This window comes from Macrotis lagotis, chromosome X (assembly GCF_037893015.1).
Source record: "Macrotis lagotis isolate mMagLag1 chromosome X, bilby.v1.9.chrom.fasta, whole genome shotgun sequence".
In the NCBI taxonomy this organism is placed as follows: domain Eukaryota; kingdom Metazoa; phylum Chordata; class Mammalia; order Peramelemorphia; family Peramelidae; genus Macrotis; species Macrotis lagotis.
The window spans coordinates 649,325,770-649,349,506 of NC_133666.1; the positions used below are offsets into that span (position 1 = coordinate 649,325,770).

A 23,737-nucleotide genomic window follows, 5' to 3' on the forward strand; every position below is an offset into this window, starting at 1 on the left:
ATGTATATCTCATCTGATCTCCACCCCACACCTGGAAGTGTGGGTTATTCCCCCATTCTACATTTGGGGAAATGAGGTTAAATGACTTGCCCAGAGTCACACCACTACTAAGTATGAAGTAGAATCTGAACTCAGGCTTCTTGACTTCAAGTCCATCTTTATCTCTCAGGTATCACTAATTGGATCAGTGACCATCAGCATAGCCTGGGTAAGAAATGAGGAGAATGGATGTGAGTAGTGAGAGGGATGGGGATGATGGGGATGACAGAGATGCTGTGGACTTGGAATCCATGTGAGGGTCTGGGCTGGGGAGACAATACTAAAGTGGAAAACAGTCCTTGTCCTCCAGAGTCTCATGAAGTGGGGGTGGGGGGGAAGAGAGAGCAGGATACAACATGTAAAACTGAGTGTGCAAAGGATTACTTGAGGAAGAAAGCATGAACAATTAGGGAGCTAAAATAAAATGCACTGAGGTCTGTGAAGTGAACCTCCAAAGAAGTCAGGAAATAATGGAGCTGGAAGTGCAAAAGGAATTGAGTGAAAGATGAGAGACAACCTGTAGAAAAGCATGGATACTGAATGTGGGGAACTGCAAACAAGCTATTTGTGCTTAAGAGGAAAGTGAAATAATCCTAGAAATGGTGGATGTAGTCAAATTGGGATTTTAGAAATTTCTTTTTTTTTTTTGCAAGGCAAACGGGGTTAAGTGGCTTGCCCAAGGCCACACAGCTAGGTAATTATTAAGTGTCTGAGACTGGATTTGAACCCAGATACTCCTGCCTCTAGGGCAGGTGTTTTATCCACTGCACCACCTAGCCACCCCCAGGATAGATTTTAGGGATAGAATTGACAATAATCCTAAATCTTCCTAGAAATTTTAAGACTAAATTTTTGTGAACTAAATTCTAGGGGGGGAAAAAAATCTAGGACCCACCTTCTATTACCAGGCTTATCTAATCTACTGCATGCTCTGACAATGTTTCTCAAACTGTTAAGGAGGATCTGGGAAGATCATGGGAACTCCTCCTCCTGGGCTCTAGTTTTTGTACCAGATATCAGTTAAAACATAGCTCCACTGATAGAGTTGTATTAGGTGGTCTCAAAAGGGGACACTTGCCCTTGGTTTATGACAGTTCTATTTTCTAGTAATTAACTCACATTTTACAACTAAGAAAAATATAATGATCACGAAGTAGATTCAATATGGGCTATGGTCCTAAGACAAAAGCATTCATACTACCCTTAATTTTATATCACAGAACTTCAGATACAGAATACTGTTCAAAGTAGCTTTTATTTCCAATCCAACTGACTTTACTAAGCCCTTTCCTTAGTCCTTGTTTTACAGACTTTTACAAATAAAGAAACTAGGAATTCAGAGAGTGGAAACAAAGAGCACAAAGGTAATGTGATTTATGGGCCAATACTATGATGCAGCTGTGTAGCACAGTGGATACAATGGACCTGAAAGACCAGAATACAAATCTGGTTACCCTAGGCAAATCTCATTTGTAAAGTGAACTGGAGAAGCAACTGCAAGACACTCCCAACATTTCTCTGTCAAGAAAACACCAAATGGAGTCAAACACAATTGAACAATAATGATGCAAGCAAAGATAAAAAGGGAAAAAGACTTATATATACAAAAATAATTACAGCGACTCTTTATATGAACAAAAAAATTTGGAAATTTGAAGAGATGCTTATCAATTGGAAAATACTATATTGCTGTAAGAAATGATGAACAGGCAAATTTCAGGAAAACCTGTAGATTTAAAAGTGATCAGAGAACCATACACTGTATTAGCAGCATTGTACAATGATCAACTATGATTGACTGAAGTCTTCTCAGCATTACAATGAGCCGAAAATTCCAAAAGATTCATGATAGAAATGATATCCATATCTAGTGAAGAAACAAAGTCTGAAAGCAGATCAAAGCATAATTACCTTCACTTTTTTTGGTGGCCTTTATTTTCTTCTTTCACAACATGACTAATGTGCAAATATGTTTACCTGATTGCACATGTATAACATATATCAGAATATTTGCTAGGCGGGGGAAGGAGGATGAAAAAATTTGAACTCAAAATCACATATAAAATCAATGTTGTATCTCTAAGTTATCACATCACACCTATCAGACTGGCCAATACAACAACAAAAATGATCAATGTTGGAAGGGATTGAGAAAACTGGGACAGTGGAGTCAGGAAGACCCAGATCAAATCTGGCCTCAGACACTTAATTACCTAACTGTGACCTTGGACAAATCATTTAACCCCATTGCCTTGCAAAAAAAAAAAAAAGAAAAAAGAAAATGAAAGAAAAATGGGACACTGATGCATTGTTGGTGGAGTTGTGAACTGATCCAAATATTCTGGTGAGCAATTTGGAACAATATCTAAAGGGCAATAAAACTTTACATACCCTCTGATCCAGCAATACGACCATTAGGTCTGTATTCCAGAGATCATTGGAAAAAGGGAAAAGATTCACATGTACAAAAATATTTACAGCAGCTCTTTTTGTGGAGGCAAAGACTGAAAATTGAGGATGCCCATCAAGTGGAGAACTGCTAAACAAATTGTGGAGTATAATGTGATGGCATACTAAGAGATCATGAATAGGTGTCTTCAGAAAAGCTAGGAAAGACTTACATGAACTGTTATTGAGTAGGCTGAGCAAAACCAAGAGAACATTGTACATATTAACAGCAACATTGTGTGATGATCAACTATGACAGACCTAGCTCTCCCCAGCAATGTAAAATGATCAAAGACTATTCTAAAGAACTTGTGATGGAAAATACCATCCACAGCTAGAGACAGAACTTTGGAGTCTGAATGCAGACCAAAGCATACTATTTTCCATTTTTAAAATGTTTTATGCTTTATATTTTTTTCCTCCCTCATGGCTCCCCCCGCTTTAGTTCTGATTGTTATTTCACTGTGTGTGACTAATATGGAGATGTTAGGGGAGAGGAGAGGAAAGGAAAGGAATGAAGGGAAGAAAAATGTGGAACTCAAAATCTTATTGGAAAATGAATGTTGAAAACCTGAGTAAATAAATTTATATTAAAAAAAAACAGTGTAGGGGCAGCTAGGTGGCAAAGTGGATAGAGCACCAGCCCTGGAGTCAGGAGTCCCTGAGTTCAAATCTAGCCTCAGGCACTTAATAACTACCTAGCTGTGTGGTCTTGGGCAAGCCACTTAACCCCATTGCCTTACAAAAAAAAAAAATTGCCATCCAAGGGAAAGGAGAGACAGCATCTGAGTTAGGTTTTATAGGAGAAACAAGCAGGAGTATGAATTCAACAGGGAAAACCTTACAGACATACTATAACAAACCAGCAAAAGCAAAAGTGAATTAGAGTCGTCTAGAGTTGTTTAGATGACAGCAAATACTCTGTAGCATAGTGTACATAGAAAAGAATAATAAAAAAGATGATGAATTGGTTATTCCAGATTATGGTGAATCTAGAATGTCACCTATTGGAATCTGAATTTGGAAAGCAATTCAAAAATCCATCACTAAAGATTTGGTCAAAAACATGATCTTTGTAATTATTAAGTGTCTGAGGTCACATTTGAACTCAGGTCCTCCTGATAGCACCTCCTGGCACTCTACCCACTGCGCCACCTAGCCACCCCCATTTAGGATTTTTTTGACAAAGACAGAGTAGTTTGCCATTTCTTTCTCAGATCATTTTACATAAGGAAAATGAGATGAACAGGGTCAAGTGACTTTCCCAAGGTTACACAGTAAATGTGTCTGAGGATGGATTTTGAGTTCAGGTCCTCTTGATTCTAGGTTCAGTGCTCTCCTCAATCACTGTACCACCTAGTTGGCCTGGTCAGTACTGAACCATTAAGCCTTGGATGCTGGACATTCAACCAATTCTAAAACAGCCTAACAACTCTAATCAAGACCTCATCTGTATCCATAGAACAGCATGAAAATTTGGTCAAATGCTTGGCTAAGTTAATTGCCACCAGAGTAATGACCATATCTAAAAGGGAAGGTTATTCTAATATGACCTGCTCATGAAGCCAGATTAGCTTTATGAGTACTACTTTCTTTTTGAGATGTAAACATTCCTTTACTGATGAATTCTAGACTTTCAGCAGGAATCAAAGTCAAGTTCACGAACTGAGAGTTGGAAGTCTCCATTAGAATATTTGCCCAACATTATTCCTATAGTATCTTTCCATTCTCCACAGACTTCAAAATCACCTCAGACACTTGAATACAAATGGTGGCTCAACCATGACATCTTTTATCTATTCCATTCCCAGCTCAGGACACTGGGATAGATTTCAGCTGACCATAAGACTGGAACTCATGGGATAGCTAGGTGCCTACCTAAAGTCTTATTCATCTTGGAAATCAAGCCATTTTTATTATGTCTTTCCAGTTCAAAGATCATTCTCCTTGGTAAAGAAAACAATAAAATATGTGCTGAGCAGCTGTTCCTCTCAGTAACCTGTTATCAAACAGAACAGATCTGTCCCTTCTTTTGGATTCAATTTCTTTCAAATGAGCTAATTATAAATAGCTTAATATAATAACTGGTACATAGTAAGTGCTATATAAATGTTAGCTATTATTTTCCTTAATGCAATTTCAAACCCCCTTTTTTGTTGTCCATTTTCCTTGAAAGCCTCAGTTCATTCTAGGCTTTACCACTCTTGACATCATTGTTACGGTACCATGGCATGCTTGGTTTTTTATCTAACAAGATAAAACAAATCTGGCTCTGTTCTCATCTTTTGGACAAGTCATCTTAATACTTTTAAGTTCACTGGTTGAGTTTTCTGAGACTACTGCATCTCTCAAGGAAATTACTCCCCTTCCTCCCTGTGCTTCATTCTCCTCTTCCTCTGGAGCTTCCTCTTCTCTTTTTCCTCAGCCCCAAATTGTTACACTCCCAGCACTTAAGAGAGGACAAAGGGGCTATAAAGTGTAAATGAGTTAGTCAAACATTGAAATAGATAATCTTCAAAGTTCCCTAACCAAATCCAAGATACTATGAAAGTTTATTAATAAGTTGGGCTTTTTCAATTAGAAGTTGTTATTTTATTTTTATTTATGACAGAAACAAGCATTTCTATAACAGTAGAATAAAAAAGCTCATTTGCCCATGATGCTGTAAGTATATTATATACGGCTTGCAATTCCTTTTAAATATATAGCAAAGCTATCATGTAAGTTTTTCCCCCTTTTTCTTCCCTTCCTTCTCCCCACACCCTCCCTCCCCCCCTCCCCTCACCATTAGACACAAACTCCTTAGTTTAACCATCTCAGTTGAAAAAAATTGAGAGGAAATGGTCTTAAATAGGCAGTTTTATCAATACCCAGTATTCAAATTAAACTTAAGCTGGTGCCTAATGTGTGCTAGAACTGGGATAAGTGCTGGTGACAAAAACTAAAAACCCTGTATGTACCCCACCAAGGCTACTAAAATTTTAAACCCTCATCTTAAAGAGTGAAAAGTTTGATGCCCATTATATTTTGACTGTTGCTAACTGTAAATATGTATATTCAAAATACAAAAAAATTTTTAAGAATGGTTCTGATGAGTAACTCACTTATTCCCTTTCCTTCAAAAGCAAGAAACTACCTTTCTGATGGGTGCGAGCTGTTTCCTTTCTCATGAAATATTTCTGCTAATCATGAATTAAGTCTGTTGGAAATGTGATCCTCTCAGTTTCTAGAAGGCAATGCAGCAACTGCTCAGCACTAAGCAACCTCAGGTAGCCTGACACACTCAAAGGCATTATTAATACAATGGCATCTGGGTTTTGAGCTCTCAAGCTGGTGTCATGTTTAACACCAAGTGTTGAAAAGGGATTCTTAGTCCCTTATTTTTTCTGAATATAACACATAAAGATGCCCCCAAGTTGCAATGATTATAATTATCTTATTTCCTAAAAATTATCCTCAAACAATATCCTGTAAGATGCACCTTGAAAGGAAAAAGAACAATCTTAAATCAATTGCCATTATTCATGCTGAACTATTCTTTCTACCTTTTAATGGTGCCACTCCCCTATTCAAACTACCCCCCCCCCCCAGCTAGGTGGGGCAGTGGATGAGAACTGGCCCTGGAGTCAGGAGGACCTGAATTCAATCAGACCTCAGAAGCTTAATGATTGATTACCTGTGTGACCTTGGGCAAGTCACTTAACCCCACTGCCTTGCCAAAAAACCAAAACAACCCAAACTACTCTCCAGGTTTCCATGATCCTGCTGTTAGCCTATCTACTGCACTTGATTCCTCATGCCCAGCACCCCATTCCAGTCATACTCACCTTTCTCACAGATCCTCACACATTTTTACCTTAACATGTACTGTTCGTCATTCTTACTCAAATTCAATCCACAGGACTAGAATGTTTCCCAAAATGTTTGCAGCATTCTGACCATATCACTAACAGGCATGAAAACCAATCCCTTTGACCCAGTGATCTCATTTTGAACTATAACTAACAATATAATAAAAAGGAAAGAAGATCTCTTGGTGATTTTATCTAAAATAAAAGCTGTTTCTAGTCCTCTTACATCTACGTTTGGAAGACAATAAATTGTGATATTAATACTTCTGTACTGAAAAATTATAACTAACAATACAAAGAAATATGAAAATGTGTAAGAAGTGATTTAAAGGGGCGGGCTAGGTGGCACAGTGGATAGAGCACCGGCCCTGGAGTCAGGAGGATCTGAGTTCAAATCTGCCCTCAGATCCTTAATAACTACCTAGCTATGTGGCCTATGCTAAAAAGGGCTTTGGCAAGGAACATGCCAAATGGAACCCTACAGCTGGAGTTGCCTTTGAGTAAGACCCAGATAATGCCTTGAGGCATACATAGTCTACCCAAAGCCTGAAGAATGGCCAAAGAGTGAATATTCTGAGATTGATGAGGATGAAGCCCAGGCTCCCTATGACCACAATGGCAAACCAGAGAGGTTCTACTACAATGTGGAGTCTTGTGGTTCTTTTCACCCTGAAACCATTGTCTTCTTTGCTTTGTCTGGTTTGAAGAAGTTGAGTGACCTCCAGACCCAGCTAACCCATGAGATCCAGAGTGATGTACTAACTATAAACTAGGAGCAGTGATTTCTAACAGATATGTGACTCAAGGATAATGAATGGACTTTGAGCCTGAGCTTCTGAGTGCTTCTAGAAAGTAGACTAAAATTTGTTCAAAGTTCTGGCTAGCACAATTTATCTTCTAACCCTTTTGCCAGTTTGGGATGTAATTAGCCCATGAAAATATCATGGGGGGTGGCTAGGTGGCGCAGTGGATAGAGCACCAGCCCTGGAGTCAGGAGCACCTGAGTTCAGATCCAGCCTCAGCCACTTAATAACTACCTAGCTGTGTGGTCTTGGGCAAGCCACTTAACCCCATTGCCTTACAAAAAAAAAAAATTGCCATCCAAGGGAAAGGAGAGACAGCATCTGAGTTAGGTTTTATAGGAGAAACAAGCAGGAGTATGAATTCAACAGGGAAAACCTTACAGACATACTATAACAAACCAGCAAAAGCAAAAGTGAATTAGAGTCGTCTAGAGTTGTTTAGATGACAGCAAATACTCTGTAGCATAGTGTACATAGAAAAGAATAATAAAAAAGATGATGAATTGGTTATTCCAGATTATGGTGAATCTAGAATGTCACCTATTGGAATCTGAATTTGGAAAGCAATTCAAAAATCCATCACTAAAGATTTGGTCAAAAACATGATCTTTGTACAAGAAACATTCTGTAGTAATAAGGAATGGAGCAGAGCGCTCTCTGTTGTTCTCACAGCAATAGATTATTTCAATGAGTCTGGGTGGATGGTAAAGAGCTTGTACTAAGGTAGTAGAAGAAAGGACTTCCCAAGTGAGTATAAGACATGAAGGAGAAGCACAAGGAAGTCAGATTCACCCCGAAGTTCTACTATAATTGCAAGCACTAATAAAGGTACAACTTTTTTTGTATATATGGTAACTCTACAGCTAAAATTCAACCAGTAGATATGTTGCCTTACATGGTCCTGCACTGACCTAATTTTTTCACTAATGATGTCTTCCAGCTAAAGCACAAGCTCTTTCCAAGGCTTAAGTAGACAGTAGGTCCTGACAAGTAGGTTTAACTGAGAAGAAACTGGACTGATTGCTTTCAGTCACATTGGAAAATCAGTCTCTACTTTCCTACTTACACCAAGTACCTCTTTTGATTTGCATTTCTATTATTAGGGATTTGAAAATAATCTTTCACATGGATGCTAAGGGTTTGCAAATCTTTTGAGAATAGTTCCTATTTTCTGACAACTTATCCAAGTGGAAAATAATTTTGGGGTGTTTTGTATGTCTCAAATGGATGTGATATCTTCAATAATAAAATCCTTATCAGAGCTCTACAATGTGTATTTAATGAATGTGAATTTAAATGTGATAAGCACTGTGGATCCCAATAATAAAAGCAGGATAGCTTCTGCCTTCAAGACTTACATCAGAATGGGAGATAACTCACAGAGGGAATAGCAGTCAAGGAGGGGTGTTTTAGTTTGGGGATGCTGAATAGTTGACTGAAATGTTCTGTCTAGTTACACTGGTCAAAGTGATTTGATTCTAACAAGTGGCAGTAGTGGGGCAAAATCTACTGATACATGGCAGGGAGGAATGTAAAATGGCTGGGGTCACTCTGCCCTCTAAATCTATCAACAGCTTCTCTTATAATAGTGTAGATTTGGAACGGAATTAGCTACTTCATCTTTTGTGACCCCCTTTATCCCCTCATTCAAGAATTTCTCCCTATCTACAGAAGTGACAGATCTGGTTCTCATTTAAAAAAAAAAACATAACTTTCAATATTCATGCTTCTTATCCATTTTGGGTTTGTTGGGATCAACAAGATGTTAATTTAAATCTAGTTTCTGGGCAGCTAGATGGGAGTAGTGGATAAAGCACGGGCCCTGGAGTCAGGAGTACCTGGGTTCAAATCCAGTCTCAGACACTTAATAATTACCTAGCTGTGTGGCCTTGGGCAAGCCACTTAACCTTCCGTTTGTCTTGCAAAAAAAACCTAAAAAAAAAAAAATCTAGTTTCTACCCAACTGCTTTCCAGTATTTCACCTGGTAACTATTTTCTGAATAACTAGGTGGGATATAATAAGATTAATTAGAAGAGGCAATTATCAGGAAAATAAGGTTAGGTAGAATAATGGCTGAAAGAAAAGGGAAAAAAAGCTACAAATTCATATAAATTAAAGCCATAAGGAACATTGCAGAACATCTAGTTCGTCCCCCTCATTTTACAAAGAAAGAAACTGAGGCCCAAACTCACAGAAGTGATAACAAAGATTAAGCGCCTACCATTTAAGCCTTGTAGTTTGTGCTGGGGGATACAAAGAAAAGGATTGTGACATAATGGTATGTGGGATTTAGAATCACAGCTTAGGTTCCATGGGGACTCATCTCTCCGGGCCTATCTCATCATCTCTATGGGCCTATGTCCACATATCTGTAAACTGAAGATTAGTGACCTTCCCAATCTGGCTATTATCCCTTGATATTTCTAATAGTACAATCCAGAAAATAATATCAGAGTGGCCAGGAAGCAGCTAAAGCAAAGTGATAGATCAAGAAGACCTGAGTTTGATTTACAATTCTGCTATCTTTGTGATGTTGGACAATTTACAATCTCTACAGGTCCCAGTTTACTTCTCTAAACTGAAGAGATTAGAACATGTGATCTCTTAGGTCCATTCCAATCTAAAATACCACGACTCTACTACTCTCATTCCCAATAGGGGCTCAAGTTTAACTGAGGGTATCACTTCCCCTTTAAAGTTTTGTTTCCCCCCCTTTTCCAGTTGGTAATTAAACCCTGAAACAAATCCTGCTAGTTCAATAAACATTAGGCAGGAAAAGTACTGTACATAGGGGTTAGAAAGGATAAAGTTACTGCAAGGCTAACATTCTGACTCTTAATTTTTGAAAGAAGCAGCAAAGTATGACAGAAAGATCACATGACCCAGAGTTAGGAGATTGGGAATTTATCACTTAAAGTATTACTCTAAATATAAGCCATATTTTCCCAAATATCAGGCTTTGGTCAGATGCAGATACAAAGCTCTATTTATCAGCATTATTTTTTAGTGTATGGTTATATTATTTCATACTTGGAAAGGAATTTCATTTGAGGAATGTGGCCTATATTTGAGCCAATAGCAAGTTGGCTTCAATTTCTTCTTCTGTAAATTTCCTATCTTGCAGGACAGTTCTGACAATGAAAAATGATATATGCAAATAAAATATTGCCTAAGTACAATATAAAAGTGAGGTGCTATTTGACTAATAACACTTTTGCAAAATGAATGAAGTAAATGCAAAAATTTTTTTTGTCATTTTAAAATGTTAAAACACTTTTGGAGCCACTAGAAACTCTGAATACAAAAAAGAAAACCTTATCACCAAATGAACTTCAACAAAAAATCTATAGCTGATCACTGCAATTGCTACATCAATTTTCCTCAATGCACAAATTGCCACCAACACACATTTTAAAAGTTTGATCAAAGATGAGATAATTGGGAATCAAGGTCTTTTGTCCTGGAACCTCAGGGTAAGGAAACAGACAAGATCTCTTACAGAACTATTAACCACACACACAAAAATTACCTCTACAAAAAAAAAAACAGGACAGAAGAACCTCATACACCATCCATCACACTCTTAATTTTAGTTGTTTAATCAGGTTTGCAGAAGCTCTTTGTCTCATCTGAAATCTAGAAAAAGAAAACTTATATCTCCTATAAGAGACTGTCTTTCTTCACAGCAATCCCATTAAGTAGGCAACTAAAATAAAATTTTCATTTTATTGATAAGGAAACTGATAAAAGTTAAATAAGACTTGAGGTAAAACTAAAACAAATTCTAGTATACTTCTGATTTCAGGTCTCATGCTCATTTCACTATATCTTATGTCACATATAAACTTTTGACACTTAAAGATGATTAAAAAAAAGATTATTTTACCAATAATCCCAATCATTTCAAGAAAGCACATCAGTAAGGAAAAAAACAGGGCAAACCTGGTTTGCAATATTCTGAAAATGACAAATCTAGAAATTACATTTCATTTGGGAAACAAGAAAATATTTTTTAAAAGATCATCAATTTTATTTTAATATACTCTATTAAGGATTCTAAAATGTTTCAACAAATATTAGTCTTATTTTATAAGGAAATAGAAATCAGTTTTACAAATTAATAGTAGCAGTAGCTAAAGCATGCTTCCAGGTCCCATTCTCAGGTTCTAAGTGGTCAATCTTTAATCAGTAAAAAAACAAACAAACCATATGATAAAAACACTGGGCTGGAAGTCAAGAGAAATAAGTTTTATTTTCCCCTCAATCACTTATCCTCTCTGGGTCTGTTTTCCTTATCTGTAAAATAATGAAGTTGAAACATATGATCTAAATCATCTTCTAGTTCTCTAAAGGTATCTTCCAGTTCTGATATTCAATGATTCTAAGTGTCAAAGTCAGACACTTCAACTGATAATTTTACCATCTTTTTATTATGCAAAGGTGTTAAGATCATAAAAATCGCTCCTTTTAAAAAACCCAGACTCATTTCTCATATAAAAGCTCGACAGCTTCTAGTTTAGGATCTCGTTTCTTACAGGTGATTACATCACTAGCTCCTAAATTCAGGTAAGATAAATAGCTCCCAAGTGTTTTCTAGTGCCTGGTGACATCAACTGCTACAAAAGATATACTGATTATATATATATATATACACCTTGGGGATCTTTCCAAAACTGTCCCTGTTTCTCCATCTCCCTCTCATCAAGGTCCTCATCTCCCATACAAAAACCTAAATTTTCATCTTTTCTCCTTAAAAGGGGGGGGGGGGTAGAAAATGGAATATTTTCACTTTGTCAAAGGAAATTTCTTTTAAAAAAATCAGATGAGTAAATATTAATGCAGAAAAAAAATTTCTGCCAACAATACCAAATTTTACTTCAATAGTCACCTTGAATTTTAATGTTTACGAAAACAGCCAATTATTTCAAAGGACAATTATTTCTACTACCAGCAGATAAATTAAACAGGAGTTTTCTGAGTTATCAAGGTATATCAGCAACAAAAGTCATAAGTTGGACAGCACTGTCACCAGAAAAGTTACTTTAGACATACTAGCTGTGAAGGACAGGTAGAGTACTCATGTTACCCAGAATATCAGCTGTCATTTATAAATTTAAAATACTGTGTTTCTTTAAAAAAAAATCTTAAGTACTTCAGAAAGACTTAACATCTGAAAATTACTGTGGGAATTGTAAAGTACTCTAAAAGTAGACAATATAAGTAGTCACTCCCCCCCCCCACAACTTGTAACTCCTCTACTCTCTACAAAGAGAAAAAAAGTATAATTATTATTCATTCCTATTTTCACTAAGTACATTTTGACATATTTGTTTAAAAATGTATATCATTTCCTCTAGACATTGTTTTTGAGAGCACTAATGTTACTGTTGGAAATTTCTACCATATTCTCTCTAGTTCACAAGTTCTCTAGGTAAATCCTTATTCAGTACCTGTAAAAAGTCAAAACATGTTTACACACCTGTTCACTCAGATGCCCCACCCTCCAACTCGCCACCTTTAAAAAAATAATGTTTTGAAGTGTTATGATGTGATGAAAAGAGTCCCTGACTTGAATTAAGATTTGTATCCAAAGGTTCCATTTACACTATACTCAATCCCAGAAGCACAATTCTCTTCATCTCTGGGAAGTTCAGGGCCCTAGTCAATCTTAAGAGAACTCAACTTTTGTTTTTTTTAAAAGGATAAAAGAAACTCCCAGTTCTTACCTTTTTTTTTTTAGTTTTTTTTGCAAGGCAAATGGGATTAAGTGGCTTGCACAAGGCCATACAGCTAGGTAATTATGAAGTGTGAGGTTGGATTTGAACTGAGGTCCTCCGGACTCCAGGGCCGGTGATTTCTCCACTGCACCACCTAACCGCCCCAAACTATCTTTTTTTTTTTGTCAGCACTACTTTAGGGGCTCACCGAAAGCTTTCTTCACTGTATTGCTACAAAGTCGGCCAACTATGTCTTTCCCTTTACAGATAAGTAAACTGAGGCTAACAGATTAACCTGCCTAGGGTCACGGGGCTGGCTACCGGGAGTCAGGTAACAACCAACCAAGGACAGCGCCCATCAGATAAGAACAGATGGCTGTACTCCGGCGGAAAGGGATCCAAATCCAGGTAGCAGGAAGTGGATCAGTTCGAAACTAATTCCTAAAAGTGAAAGCTACAATACCTGTTGCTTTCCTAAAGGGTTAAAGGCAAAACCAATAAGGAGAAAAATGACCCACCGTTGGTATCTGTATTTGAACCATGACTCTGTATAAGAAATCACTTTAGTTTTAAGAAGAAAGTTCCACATACCATTAAGAAAATAGCATTTGTATAATCTGAGAGAAAAAAACAGGTTACGGATTTCAACCCCCAAGCCACGTCCCCCCCGATCTGGCAAAATTTAATTTCCTGGAAAACCAGTAACAGAAAGCAGAAACACGGCCTGCCGGGTGCGTCTCTTCTCAGGGGCGCAGAACAGGTGGGAAGAGGCCGAGCAGGCCCGCGCGGGGCCCGGGGAGGGGTGGCAGGAAGCCCTCCCAACACCCCAAGTCGGGTGTTCGGCAACAAGAGGAGCAGGAAGGAAACCCCGTGTCAGCGGCGCGTCCCCCGAGAAAGGTGGGTGGCTCCCCCCCGCGCCTCCCCCATGCCCCTTCCCCTGGGGGGGCCGGGAGGGGCCTCGGCACCCCCCTTCCCACCTAGCCTGGGGCCAGGCCACTTCCTCCCGGGCCCGGGCCCCGGGGCCGGGTGGGGGAGGGGGCAGGGCCTGGCCCTCCTCACCTGCGCGTCGAGCTGGCCCGCGGCTCCCCCGACGCCCGCGGCTCCGGGCCCGCCCGCGCCGCCGCCTCCGCTGCCGCCGCCGGGCCCCCCGGGGGGCGTCTGGGTCTGGCTGGGGAGGGTGAAGTCGGTGAACTCGAACTCGGAGCCCTGGGTGTCGGCCCCCAGCAGCTCGGCCTCCTCCGTGTCCAGGAAGGTGAGCGTCTGCGAGCTGGGCCCGTACGCCTCCACGCTCATGGCGCCGCCGCCGCCGCCGCCCGGGGCCTGGCCTGCCGCCGCCGCGCCTGGGCTCGCCTCACCGGCTCCGGCCTGCGCTCGCACTCGAGGGCCCGGCTCCGCCCGCGGCCTCGCGCCTGCCTCGGGACCCGCGCGCCCAAGGCCCGGCCGCGCCCGCCGCCCGAACCGAACCGACCTGCCGCGAGAGCGCGCGCGCGCGCCGCCGCCGAGCCCCCGAGCCGAGCCGCCGAGCCCCCGAGCCGCCGAGCCCCCGAGCCCCCGCCGAGCCAAGCGCCGGGCTCAACCAGGAACCGCCGCCGCCGCCGCCGCCGCGCGCGTGCCCGACGCCACTCTCCCAACCCCCACTCCGGCCGGGGCTCCGCTCGCTCCCTGCAGGCCCCGCCTCCCCCGGAGAGGACGCCGAGAGCGTGCTGACGAGGCACGCAGGGCGCACGCGGCGCGGAGGGCGGGAGGAGCAGGAAGGGCCGGGAGGCGGGGCCAACGCGGGGGCGGGGCCCCGCCCTCCGGTCGCTCCGCCCCCTTCGCGGGGGCGGGGGGCAAGACCCGAGAAGAAGCCGTTGGGCGCCAACGGCCGCCGGGCGCGTGACCCCAATCCCCCTCCTCCTCCCTCCCTCAGCCCCGGCGGGGACGCGGGTGGTTGAACGTCCGCGGTCCCCGGGGCCCGAGCGCCTGCTCCGCGGGAGCCGCGGGTCTCGTGACCCTCCCCCTCCGCCGGGGATTCCCGCCCGTCGGCCCCAGCGCGCTCTCCACGCCCCCTCGGCCCCGCCCCGCTCCTGGGCCGTGGGGGCGGGGCCCGGCCGCCGCCACTTCCGTTTCTCGGTGGTTCCCGTTGTAACGAGGAGGAAGCTGGGGGGCGCGAGGCCTCTAGCCCCCGTTCCGTCACCCAGATACAGCGGCTGATCGTAACGCCCGGATGGGGACGGATGCGGCACCCCAAGCGCTCGGCGCCTGCCGGGCAGCCCGGAGATGGCACGCACATCCGAGCCAGGCCCTCAGAAATTCTGTGCAGGAAAAGGACCTCAGAGATTTAGCCAGTTTTTCCTTTCCTTGAGTTGAAATTATCTTCCACCGTGTCTTTGAAGACTTCAGTGAAGGGATGCTTCTCTGCAGCTGCCCCCTCCTCACTCTGTATTGCTCCTGGTTCTGCCCCCTGGAGACAAACAGAACAGTCCTCCTACAAGAGCCCCTCGCATGCTGGCAGAAACAGATCTGGCTGAACTCTGCAGCAGGACAACTTCATTCATTCCCTCCCTGCCCTCCTTCCTTCCCTCCTTCCTTCCTTTCTCCCTTGCTCCCTCTCTTCCTCCCTCTCTCCTTCCCTTTCTCCTTTCCTTCTTTCTTTCTTTCTTTCCTTCCTTCATTCCTTTATCCCTTCCTCCTTCCCTTCCTTCCTTTTCTCCCTTGCTCCCTCTCTCCTTCCCTTTCTCCTTTCCTTCTTTCTTTCCTTCTTTCTTTCCTTCCTCCCTCTCTTCCTCCCTCTCTCCTTCTCCTTTCCTTCTTTCTTTCTTTCTTTCCTTCCTTCATTCCTTTATCCCTTCCTCCTTCCCTTCCTTCCTTTTCTCCCTTGCTCCCTCTCTCCTTCCCTTTCTACTTTCCTTCTTTCTTTCCTTCCTTCCTTCCTTCTTCCCTTCCTTTTCTCCCTTGCTCCCTCTCTTCCTCCCTCTCTCCTTCCCTTTCTCCTTTCCTTCTTTCTTTCCTTCCTTTCCTTCCTTCCTTCCTCCTCTCCTTTCCTTCCTTTTCTCCCTTGCTCCTCTCTCCTTCCCTTTTCCTTCCTTCCTCCTTCCTTCCTTCCTTTCTCCCTTGCTCCCTCTCTTCCTCCCTCTTTCCTTCCCTTTCTCCTTTCCTTCTTTCTTTTTCTTTTCTTCCTTCTTTCCTTCCTTCCTCCTTCCTTCCCTTCCTTTCTCCCTTGCTCCCTCTCTTCCTCTCTCCTTCCCTTCTTTCTTTCCTTCCTTCCTTCCTTCCTTCCTTCCTTTCTTCTTTCCCTCAGCAGCTAGGTGATGCAGTGGATAGAGCACCAGCCTTGAAATTAAAAGGACCTGAATTCAAATATCATCTCAGATACTTAACCCTGATTGTCCCCCATTCTGAGCCATCTCCAGTCATCCAGATCCCTGTCGGACCACTGGACCCATGTGGCTCTGGAGGAGAAAGTGAAGCTGGTGACTTTGCACAGCAACCCGTCACTCAAATTCAATCCACTTACATGTCATGGCACCACTTCCCTGATGTCACAGTCTTCTACAAGGAAGAACAAAGATAAAATACTTAGCAAAGATTTGGAGGAGGTACCTACCATGTGTAAAACCCCTGAACTTGATGTTAGAGACATAAATACTATAAAAAATGACAAGAGACCCTGCCCTTCAGGAGAACTTTCTACTGGGAGCTAGCAAAGATAACATAGATACACATAAATCTAATACAAATTAGAGTGCAATAAAGGCAAAAGAAGAGAACCCACAAAAGTACTCTTAGAAAATCTGACTGGGAAGGACCAAAGGAAAGGATTAAGGAAGTTACTTTAAAATGGTAATAAGGATGAGAAGAATTTAAATAGACATAAGTGGCATTTACATAGTGCTTTAAAGTTTACAAAGCTTCACAAATATTTTATCCTTAGAACACCTCTGGGAGGTATTTACTATTTTATTCTCATTTTTACCATGAGAAAACTGACACAAAATTCAATGACATGTCATTATCTGAGGTAAAATTTCACTCAAAACTTCCTGACTCCAGTTCTAAGTGCCCTATATTCTGTATGTGAAACATGGAGGATAGCCAGGGAGATATTAGACTTTGCTATAATATAGTTTTGCTATTAGAAGAAAATGGCAAACCATTCCATTGTTTTGGCCAAGAAAACCCCATGGATGATATGACCGTAGGGTCACAAAGAATTAGACATGACTGACCACATGAACAACACTAGCTATTACATTGAATTCATGAAGAAGAGTAATGGGCAATAAACTTGGGGAAAGTAATATGGAATCAATTTATAGGGGGGAGGGCTTGCTGAGGAGTTTAATATTTTATTCCAGAGGCAATAGGAAGCCACTGTAGAATTTTGAGAAGGGGGAGTGAATGGAGGATTGTTTTGGCAGCTATAATAAAGGATGGAGTGAAGGCTGGGTAGACTAGAAGGAAAGAGACCTGAATTAGAATGACACTGGCCCTTTGAGTAGATAGAATTAAATTTGAGAAATGTGGTCAAACAGTTAAACAGGAATTTATCTATCATCTATCATCTATTCATTTGTTTATTAGAGGCAATCAGGGTAAAGTGACTTGCCCTGGGTCACATAGTACATATCTGAGGTTACATTAGAACTCAGGTCCTCCTGACTCCAGGGTATCCACTTTGCCATCTAGCTACCCCAATATAAACATTAAGTGTACAATATGTGCTAAGTATCAATGATAAAAGCAAAAGGAATTAAGACAGCATTCTTTCACCATCAACAGCTCCAATTTGAATTGAGGAGGCAATAAGAAAAACACTCTGAACTTGCAGGATGTATAATGTACAAAGTAGAGGGAAGGTGATCTCAGAGAGAAGGCACCAACTGATGGAGGGCCAGAGAAAGAGGTCTTTTGGAAATGGTCAGATTGGAACTGAGTCTTGAAGATGACCAAGCAAACTCAGAGGCAGAGAGAGGCAAGAAGGAAAATTGCTGGTGGGATGAACAAATGGACTTTAGAAACTGGAGAATGGGTGGGGGCAAAAAAGAGGGAGAAGCCAAGAAGACTCAGAACTGCAGATCTGGATGATAGAGTATAGTAGTTCCTTCTGCACTAAGCAGGTTTCGAGGAATAATATTATTATATGTATAAATATAAAATAGCTGCCATAGAACAATGTTTGCAGAGTATTATGGGTAGCACTCTAGGGATTGCAAGGCATTCTCCAGATATCATGATACAGGATATTTAAAGTTTCCAACGCATTTTCCATGTACCTTTCCCATTTAGATCACCTACCACTCCTTTGAGGTAGTTTGGGGTTATCCCTATTTGAGAGATGAGGAAATAGAAGGTCATGCTCACAAAGCTAGTACATGGCAGAGGCTAGATTCAAACATATGTCCTCCATTCACCATTGGAATAAAGCACAAAGAGAATTTAGCACAGAAAACCCTACATAAGGAGTTCTTTGGGTTGTATGTTGACTTAGAAAACCCTATATTAACAGTACACATGTATGGTGCCACAGTAGATAGAGAGCTGGGTCTAAAGTCAGGAAGACTCATTTTCCTGAGTTCAAATCTGATCTTAGGTACTTGTCAAGAGACTCCCAGCAAGTCACTTCACCCTGTTTGACTCAGTTTCTTCATCTGTAAAATGACCTGGAGAAGCAAATGGCAAATCACTCAAGTATCTTTGACAAGAAAAACCCAAATGGGGTTGGACATGACTGAAACTAAACAAAATAGACTATTGTATTCTTATTTATTTTGTGAAATATTTCCCAAGTGTATTTTAATCTAGTTCAACTGCATCAGGGCCTTGTGATCAACACCTCTGGATGACACCATGTAGCATGGAAGAGTGATTTGTTTTAAACAAATTAATTTTGAGGTACGGATGAAATACTATTTAAACTATGCTATATTAATATATAATAAATTATATGTGATGATATATCATTACATATAATAATTGAATAAAAATAATATTTAAAGTGCTTCAAGATTTACAAAGCACTTTCCACGTTTTATCTCATTTCATCTTCACAACAACCCTATAAAGTAGTAGAAGTAGTAGCCCCATTTTGTAAATAAGTAAACTGAGGAAAATTCTGAAATGATTTTCAAATTCTGGTTTTCCTGAAATGTTTATTGAATGTTTGGCAATGACCTGAGCTCAAAAGATGTGAAACAAATGAGCATGTACAACTTTTACTAGACTGTTCGCTGCTGAGGGGAGGGGGATAGGAAGGGAGGGTGGTAGAAAAATGTGTAACATGCAAGTATATGAATGATGAAAAACTTTCATAACATGTAATTGGAAAAAATGAAATCAAAATAAAAGATGTGAAAGCTGAATATACAAATTTGGAAGTCATCTGAATAAAGATGATACTCAAACTTGTAAGAGTATATGAGAGAATATATGATAAAATAGAGTAGAGAAGAGAGTCCAGGACAGAACTTCAGACAGTGGATGGGAGGCGAATGATGTTCTATCCAGCAAAAAAAGGCTGAGGAGGACTTATCAGACCAGAAGGAGGAAAATAAGGAGAAAGTCAGACAAGGAGAGAATATCAAAGGGAGGTTTGGAACCTGGAAAAAGGTCCAAGAAGATGAACTTTGGACCAACGTTTAATGTTACCAGTGATCACTTTCAAATAGAGTATTTTTTTTTGTTTTATTTTTTGACAAGGCAATGGAGTTAAATGACTTGCCCAAGGTTACATAGCTAAATAAATTATTAAGTGTCTGAGGCTGGATTTGGACTCAGATTCTCCTGACTCCAGGGTCAGTGCTGAACCATCTAGCTTCCGCCTCTCAAATGGATGAGGAAATAAAGGCTGAAAATAATGTTAAGGATTCTTTGTAGGAATTTAACAGTTAAAAGGAGGAGAGATTTGAAAAAAAAAAGATAGTTTGAGAAAAGGTCAAGTTTGAGGAAGTAAGGAAACAAGCATTTATTAAGAACTTCCTGGGCCTGGAGTCAGGAAGATTCATCTTCCCAAGTTCAAATCAGACCTCAGACAGATTAGCTGAGAGATCTTGGGCAAGTCACTTAACCCTATTTGCCTCGGTTTTCTCACCTACAAAATGAGCTGGAGAAGAAAATGGCAAATGATTACATTATCTTTACCAAAAAACCCCAGATGATCTCATGTTGATTTGGACAAGACTGAAATGAATGGACAACAAAATGTACTAGACACTGTTCTAATTGCTTTATAAGTATTACCTTATTTGATTCTTCCAGTAACCCTGAAAGGTAGATACTATTATTATTACAGTTGAGGAAACTGAGGCAGAAAGAGTTTAAATGACTTGCACAGAGTCAGCTTTCTGGTAAATGCCTGAGGTCAAACCTGAACTTAAATTTTCCCAATTCCAGGTCCAGTGTTGTGGTGACCACCAATTAGTAGGGTCAGAGAATTGGTGTGGTTGTTTTAAAGAATGGAGGAACCCACACTTATTAGCTGCTTGACCCTGGACAAGTCACTCCACCCTGATTACCTCTCCTCCAGGGCCATCTCCAGTGGCATAATATCTGGCCACTGGATGCAGATGGGTCTGGAGGAGAAAGTGAGGCTGGGCACTTAGCTTCACTCCAATCCAATGCACGTGCTCCCTGATCATCTTTGAGAAGGAAGGACAAACATCAACCAAATGGGAGTCCTAATAGTGAGGATCGTGGGAAATAATGTTTGTGAGGAAGGGAAGGCGCAGGAATGAAAGGAACAGCACCTTCTAGAAGAGCTCTCTGGGCCCTACCCCTGGGGAGGAAATCACCGAAGAAGCTACAGACCAGAGGTGACACCAGAGGTGCCTCCCGTCCAGATCTACCCACTCTTCCCTGCAGGATCTCAACCTGAGCAACCCAGAATCATCCAACAGACGCCACCGGCCACTAGCATCCAGCAGCTTCCTCAGCAACCCCTCATCACTCAGATCCCCCCACCCCAGGCCTATCCTACTCCAAGGTCAGGAAGCATCAAGGAAGACATGGTAGAGATGATGCTGATGCAGAATGCACCAGATTGTTATGCAGAATCTGATGCTGAAAATCCTACCACCCAATCCCTCCCATGAAGTGAATACACCTTGGCTGCGGTCTGCTCAGCAGTTTGTGTTGCGTGCTGAAAAGCCAAGGGCTTCCTCAGTCCACCATCATCACCATTATGGCCCCCCAAGTCTGCAAGCTCTCCCTGCCCCCCTGCCCCCTCAGGGCTACCCCATATGGCCTTCGCTACTTCCAGCCCTGGCTATGAATCAGCCAACCAGTCTCCAGCCTGCCATCCGGCACATAATGGGGCACACGACAACCATGCCTGCCCTCAATAGCATCCACCCATCCACTGGAGCCCTCCCAGGTCTGCCCCCAGGCTTGTAAGCCCTACAGGTCTCTAACACTGGTCAAAGATGGAAGCTGCCATGACCTTAGGTCAAGAGGGAGCCCTGAGTCCTCACAGATGGCCCCGGCTCTGGGGGTCTGTGGGCTCTGGCTGCAAAGCTCAGTCCTGGCGGTGACCTGGGAGAGATGTGGAGGCCAACAATAAACAACGACCAGATGTGACCTGAAAAAAAAAAAGAATGGAGGGACCCAAGGCTATTCAAAAAACCAGTAAGGGCAGCTAGGTGACACAGTGGATAGAGTACTGGCCCTGGAGGCAGAAGGATGGGAGTTGGAATCCAACCTTAGATATTTGCCACTTACCAGCTGTGTGACTCTGGGTAAGTCATTTAATCCTGATTGCCTTGCATGCAAGATGATCTCCAGTTGTTCTGATTCATATCTGACCACTAAATCCATATGGCTCTGGAAGAGAAAGTGAGACTGGTGACTTAGCAAAGCACCCCCCTCACTCAAATTCATTTCATGTGCTTGTCATAGTATCACCTTTTCCTGATGTCATGGTCTTCTTCAAGAATGAAGAATAAACATCATCAGTTAAGGAGAGACTAAAGATGAGGAAATACAGAGATGGAGAGACAGAGACAGACAATGAAGGAACAAGCTCCTTAAAGAGATTGCAGAGAATGATGCAATCATTGGACACACCAGCCTCTTCTGGGTCTGGACCAAAGAAGGAGAGGGTGGGTGTATAAACTGGGAAGACTTAAAGGGTCTAGGAGTAGAGCTAGACTTATGTCCTTCAGGGATACACAGAACAAGTAATTTCTGCTACATCACCTAATGGCTGTTATCGCTGATAAAAACCATTCCATATTTTTCTTCTAGAAAAGGTAGATATGGATGAGAAGATAGTATTATTAAATTGATATGGAACTGGTTAAATGGCCAGATTCAAGAGTCAAGTTCCTCCATTAGATTATTGACTTCTTGAGGGCAGGGAATGTTGCCTCTTTTTGAATTCCCTTATCTGATGTCATTGGAGTTTAATCCAGTAATTTATATGTAAATCATTGGATTTTGATTTATTAATTGATTTGGTGTTCAGTGGTTCAATGTCAGCTTGGCAAGAGGTATTCAGGTGGGTGCTCCAGAGATCAGTACTTGACTCTAATGCTATTGAACTCTTTAAGCAATGTATATGGGGGTATCCTTTTCAGATGTGTACAGTTATATGTATTGAAAGGGGCAACAACAAGGAGAAAAATATTGAAGGAAAAAAAAAGCCCCACAGAGAAAAATACTTATGGAGGGTCAAAAAGATTGTTTCCCAGAATCTAATTTGCATCTATATTACATTTAACTATTTTGTGTATATGCTAGTTTATTTTATGTTTTACATATAGATAGATGAATACATTGTATATGTTTATATATATATATATATACATATACATATATGTGGGGTTTGTTTCCCATATTAGAATGTAAACGTATTGTAAATAAGGATTGTTTTAGTTTAGTTTTTAAATTTGCAGTGTCTGGATACTTTATAAATACTTGTTAGTTGATTGAAATGGCTCTCCTATGAACTTTGAAGTTAATAACAAGCATACAAGTGGTAGGAGAGTAATAACTGGGAAACTAGCTCCTGGCACATGTTGGGTGACTTTGGAACAAATATAGATTGCTTTGTTATAACATAGCTGGCAGAAATGCAGGTCAGGGTTTATCATTGAGGTAGAAGAGAGAAATCCAGGATCAATAAGAGTTCAAAAAGGCAATACTCAGAAGAACTGAATACAGAAGGGAGCTTATTTCAAGACTGACCTCCATTTGAATCTGGGAAGAGATCTGATTATGCCCGTCTGTTCTTGGAAAAGCTGACTAGAGGAGTAAAAGCCTCACCTTTCCCTGTAAAGCCATATCCAGCCTGAGAGGCAAAAAAAAACCCCTTCAGAGCTCAGCCAAGACAGGCCTCAAAAAACTCCACAAGACCTAGGCCTAGATTTTCTGATTTTGCTGAAAGAATATAACTTAGAAGCCTAAAAAAGGGTGGTTTGAACTAAACAGTCAATATAGAGGTGAACTGTTAGTTTCTGGGGAAAACATGGACACTGTGTATATCAGTGTATATAATAAGCAGAATTTTATATTATTATTCTTGTTTTGCCATCTACTGAGTAAATGTTTTTAGTTAAGATTTTTTAAAAAGGTTTTTGCAAGGCAAATGGAGTTAAGTGGCTTGTCCAAGGATACACAGGTACACAGCTAGGTAATAAGTGTCTGAGGTCCAATTTGAACCCTTTGGTTAAGAATTAATGGAGTGGGGGGGGGGGGCGGCTAGGTGGCACAGTGGATAAAGCATCCGCCCTGGAGTCAGGAGTACCTGAGTTCAAATCCAGTCTCAGACAATAATTACCTAGCTGTGTGGCCTTGGGCAAGCCACTCAATCCCATTTGCCTTGCAAAAACCTAAAAGAAAAAGAAAGAATTAATGGAGTCATCTCCATTGATTTGCTAAATGGGAATCATACTAGTAAGGCTC

At 41.4% G+C, this 23,737-nt stretch overlaps 1 protein-coding gene and 1 pseudogene across 2 annotated transcripts in view; one reads left to right on the forward strand and one right to left on the reverse strand.

Annotated features, from left to right (window-relative positions):
- UPF1 (UPF1 RNA helicase and ATPase) overlaps positions 1-14,235 on the reverse strand; it is a 56,538-nt gene extending 42,303 nt beyond the window's left edge. For both annotated transcript variants that reach the window (XM_074204730.1, XM_074204731.1), the window contains exon 1: positions 13,919-14,235. In XM_074204730.1, the coding sequence (XP_074060831.1) occupies positions 13,919-14,152 (234 nt within the window). In that variant the 5' untranslated portion in view covers positions 14,153-14,235. The remainder of the gene's footprint in view (positions 1-13,918) is intronic.
- A 2,786-nt stretch (positions 14,236-17,021) lies between these two features.
- On the forward strand, positions 17,022-22,245 carry LOC141496969 (uncharacterized protein C21orf58-like; annotated as a pseudogene).
- The last annotated feature ends 1,492 nt before the right edge of the window (positions 22,246-23,737 follow it).